Genomic DNA, 4903 nt, shown 5'->3' with positions numbered 1-4903 from the left:
ACATGAGCTTTACATTTTATGCATGCTTTAGTCGATTTGGAGCATGAGAAAACTTGGTACTTAAAAAGAACTATGTGCTTGTTCATTGGAATTAATTCCTTGTTTAGAGAAGGTGGAGATGATTAGGAGTTCAATGGGGTTACGAGCTCATTAAGCAAAGATAGTGGCTTTATTTTATGTGGGCAGTTCATGAAAGGGATGTGAGGTTTTGGAGATGATAGGAATCACCTCAGGAGGCAGTTGGGAGAACATCTCTCTCATGTCCGAATATATTTTTTTTTAGTGTACCCTTGGTCTCCGTTCCTACCAACCAACCAGATATGTCTTCATGAATAAATTTTTTAGAGATATAAAAACTATTACTGTTAATAAATTTTTATCAACCATGCATAATTGAATCATTTTTTAGCAATGCTTATGCTTTTTCTCACTTAATAGATCCAAAAATTAATAAACAATTTAACGATTAATTTTGTCAAATTGAGAATATTTGGAGATGAATATTAAACTCGACATCTAGAACCTAAATATTGTATATGAATCTTGATCAATGCATTTGAATTACATGAGTTTGAATGCTTTTCATGAAATTTTGTTTTGCAAAATGATAAGGCTACAAAATCTAAACATGAATTTTATGAAAGGCAGCTTTCCCTCATGTGTATTGTAAGACTTGTTCTATATAAAATCATATTTTATTGTAACCTATTTTACCAAGTTTATAAACATCCAAACAGTCAAGATAAGATTAATTAAATTAATGACAGATATCGAGATCTGTCTATCATTAAAGCCCCAACAAAATTAAGATTGTGTTTGGTGCATTGTCTAGCAATCTTAGAAAATAATCTGGATTGCCAGCAAGATAGATTGCTATCATTAAATTACCTGTTTGGTACACACAGATAGTGTTATAGTAAAATTATTGAAAATATTGATTGACGTATTTAGTATGACAATTACATTACTCGTAATATGAAATCAAATTTTTAAAATACCTATAAGTCAAATATATTAAAAATTCATATATTATGACTTACACTCAAAATCATCTTAATAAAAAATTAAATTGAGCAAAATATTTATTCAAGTATTCAGAAATCTAGCAAAATATTTTAGCAAAAATATTCATTAAATTACATATTAAGATATGGAGACAAGTAAAAAATAAATTCATTATAACAAAAAAAAAGGGTTAGATTTTGTGATGCAAGAGGTTGAGGGGAGAAGAGGAGCGGCTTTATGAGAAGAAAAAGAAGGCTTTTGTTTGATTTTTTTGATGAGGATAATTTCTTTCAAAAATTGTATTGCAAGATTATTACAGAAGTGATAATCTGAACAGCCACCTCTCTCCAAAGCAATTTGAATTGCTTCCTGTGAGACAATTCAGATTGTCAAGGCAATCTAGATTACCACTCAAAAAGCATATCAAACACAGTAATCTGATAGGCTCATTTTAAATTGCCGGCAATCTGAATAAATTACCAACTACCAAATGCAACCTAAAAGGATAAATGATAGAAAAGTACACCATAGTTTAATACAAAGGTTCGAATCAACCTTGGAACCTGCAGTAAAAGAATCTTTAAATGTTAAAAGGATTCCCATGAAGCAGAAAATGCTACAATTTGGTGACCAGATCATACCTAGATCTCAAACTAAATATGCCACTGTAATACTTTTCCATCAAAACTATTGTACAGATACTTCAAATTGATCTTGCCTAAAATGTCCGAACTTTATTGTTCTTTGTCATTGGTTGGGCAGTTCACACAAGTCATACAACACTAGCTAGCCCATAGGAGAGCTCAAGCGTCCAAAATCTTGGTGGGTCCAAGCACCGGTTTGGAAGGAAGCTTCACCTCCACTCATTTGCACCAAAATCCTCCCTCTCCGCGCGTGCCTTCGTGCATGTATAAGCTTATCCCATTGACGACAGGGATAGCGAAAGGCTTGCGTAAGCTCCACCCATTCCCTTAAATTACATAAAAGCAAGTTCTTTGCTTTGTGGCACAACAAAGCCACCAAACCATCACAACAAGCATAGAAAAAGAGATGAATATTGGAGAAGAATTCAGGGGAAAGAGGCTCTAAGGAATGCCCACCAAGTTCTTAGGGGCCCTCCCCATCGAATAGCCTATAACACGTGCTCCAAACGCAGTCCCAATAGCCCCAAAAAGAGAGAAGAGCACCATATTTGAATCACTTGAATGATCTCAAGAAACTAAAGTACTTTCACATTAATACAAGTGTTATTGGAGACAACATGAAAGAGTGCTAACACCTCATTAGAGTGCAATTACATTGGCGATATTGGTTTCCCATCAGCCTTTGGCCAAGTATGCATTCCGGTCTACTTTGGCAAGCTTACTTCATCAAGATCATCAAATGATAAGAAAACTTCATCCAAGCATGAGAGCTCCAACCCATCATCATGGAAGTTCTGCGAAGCACAGCTCGACTCGTAGACTCGACATATAATCCACTTGTTGGGTTCCTAATGATATCATGGAGAGAATCAAGTTATGATCAGGTTCATGAGAAGAATTGAGAGAAATCCATGGAGGAAGAAGCGACTACTAGTAATTAATTACAGAAATATGAGAGAGAATGGCTAAGGTGGCAAGACTTACCATTCTTGTGTTGCTTCTCTTCTTGAGAGACCTTCTGCTACTACCACCACTACTACTGGCACTACTAAGAACACCATCCAGTAAATGGTATTCATGCATTACCCAATTGGTTTTCATCCCCTCGGGAGGTTCTCCAACGTAAAATATGAGAGTTCTTTTCAAGCCAACATCAATATCACCACTAGTTATGGACTCCTCCATGTCAGTGGGTTTCCAGTAGCCATTGGCAGTCTCCCTATTTTGGACCCTATGGGTGAAGAAATACCAATATTTACCTCCTTGAAAAGCTTTACCTTCAAACAATGTATTCCATATAAATCCCATTATCTTTTGCTAAACGGAGAAAAGGATGAGCTGAAGGAATGAAATATACTTAAAGGAAGGGCAATATGCTAACCATTGAGATCCCATGGATCGCAGTAGCGCAGATCAATGGTAGGGATGATATCGGGCTGGCATGGAAGGCGAGCCGCCTTGCGATGGAGGAAATGGACGACGAGCTCTTGGTCGGAAGGGAAGAAGTGGAAACCAGGTGGAAGGTTGGTGGTTCCTTCTCCCATAGTGATGAAGAAACTAAGATGAGAAGAAGAAGAAGAAGAAGAGGTGAAGAAGAGAGCTAGTGAAAAGTAGAGATGGAGGAATGGTTTTAAAGACTATAGAGTGGTTTACCAAAAGGAAAAAAAAAAGGACTGGAGTGGTTGGTGCTTTAGTGTGAGAAAGAGAGAGAGAGAGAGATTTGAGGGCAGTGGAGTATTTTGAGGAGGCTGCTAACGGAAAGTGGAAGTACTTTGAAAACATGAAAGAGATGTATACATGCAAGGAGATGATAGTCACCAGTACCCTCTTATACTACAGAAAGTTTCTCCTCTTATCTGCGGCTGTTAGCAGAGCAGCTAGAAGAGTACACTGTTCATGCAAGGTAGAATCAATAGTATGTAACAATTCCATAGAATAAGGCAGTCACCAGATTGGTATCCACTAGCTAGGGTTAACCCATGGTGATTACATATCATGTATATATCTCGTATACCTTTTTGTGGCATCTCACAATAAATCAACATTTCTTTCTAGGTCAATCACTATATATCTATTGGCTACAACAAGTCAATAATCCTTTCTACACTGAATGCTAAGATTGTTTGCTACTTATCGACGAATCACTAATATTGCATTTTGTCTTGTTTGAAAGGATGATAGATTCAAGCATCCAAAAATAATGTCGTTGGTTATTTCCTATTGATAGTCAAGGGACACCTCATTTTCACAATCATAATGATTAAGAAAGGGAATTTAATGCACCGACACTATAATTATCTAAGTCCAAATTTTTGAGGATACACCGTCCAGAGGTTAGTCATAGCATCTCTAGTTACTAATCAAAGAGAGGTGAGCATTTTGATGATGCATGTTGCATCTTTACAAATGTCATCACAAGTTCGATCTCCTAATTAAATGTTAATATAAATTCTAAATGCTATGATTTCCTTTCTATAGTCCATGTTTATTAAACTTCTTGGTGATAACCAGTAGGGGAACTACTAATGAATTGCATAACACAAATAGTTCCTCCAATCATTTATGGAGTTCAGAGTTGTGCAGATAGGTGAAGATAAAATGCTGTATAGGCCAATTTTGCCGGTCAGCATAAATAATTATTTAGTCTTCTCAGGGCGATAATACTGGAAAGGTGCTTTTGCCCAGGTCAATGCTACAAATCCAAGACATTTGCCATTAGTCTTGCCAATCTTTTTCTTTGTTTGTTTTCCTTTGGTAAGTGTCCAATATATCCGTGTACTCTTCTTTATCCAAGTTGAAATTATCACTTCATGGCATATAATTGGAGAGTGGGCATGATTGAAAAGAAAAGAGAGAGAGATAGGACAGCTTAGCATAGAGTTTGTCAAGTTGGGCCTTTCTGTTCTGAACCATCCCATGTTCTGATTAATGGGCCAGAGAAAAGACTTTTAAGAAGAAACATCCAAATTGGCAATTGACTAATACCCTGAACGATTTTCACAAAGGTACTCTCTCTCTCTCTCTAGATGTTTTGAAGATATTTGAAAAAGATCAAAGTATTCTTTTGTCTTGCTTTTAGTATTAACAACATTTTACAGTTTATGTTATAAGTTGCCCTTGGAATGTACAAGCTGATTTGCAATAAAGATGAGGCAATTTCAATGTCAAGGAAATTGCTAAGTTGACAAACTCAAAGGATCCACCTATAGTCATCATTGGTCCTAGAGATGAGCTACTTTAGATTAAATTTCTGC

The 4903-nt window shown here is 36.2% G+C and overlaps 1 protein-coding gene across 1 annotated transcript; it reads right to left on the bottom strand.

Annotated features, from left to right (window-relative positions):
* Positions 1-2196: 2196 nt before the first annotated feature.
* LOC105038484 (NAC domain-containing protein 104) lies at positions 2197-3335 on the bottom strand. The gene is made up of 3 exons (XM_010914288.4): positions 3031-3335; positions 2634-2926; positions 2197-2497 (listed from the first exon to the last, which is right to left on the bottom strand). The coding sequence occupies exons 1-3, from the start codon at positions 3191-3193 to the stop codon at positions 2354-2356; spliced, it is 600 nt and encodes a 199-aa protein (XP_010912590.1). The 5' UTR covers positions 3194-3335; the 3' UTR covers positions 2197-2353.
* Between the last annotated feature and the right edge of the window lie 1568 nt (positions 3336-4903).

This window comes from Elaeis guineensis, chromosome 1, assembly GCF_000442705.2.
Source record: "Elaeis guineensis isolate ETL-2024a chromosome 1, EG11, whole genome shotgun sequence".
NCBI lineage: Eukaryota > Viridiplantae > Streptophyta > Magnoliopsida > Arecales > Arecaceae > Elaeis > Elaeis guineensis.
The sequence above is the reverse complement of the archived record's forward strand: the minus strand, read 5'-3'. Positions and strand labels throughout refer to the sequence as shown.

Excerpts from the sequence above, each read along its gene's own strand:
- LOC105038484 (XM_010914288.4), bottom strand. The coding sequence starts at position 3,193 with ATGGGAGAAGGAACCACCAACCTTCCACCTGGTTTCCACTTCTTCCCT. Across the intron at positions 2,927-3,030 it reads CGATCCATGGGATCTCAATG|GTAAAGCTTTTCAAGGAGGT; the intron begins GTTAGCATATTG and ends CATTGTTTGAAG. Across the intron at positions 2,498-2,633 it reads AGAGAAGCAACACAAGAATG|GAACCCAACAAGTGGATTAT; the intron begins GTAAGTCTTGCC and ends TGATATCATTAG.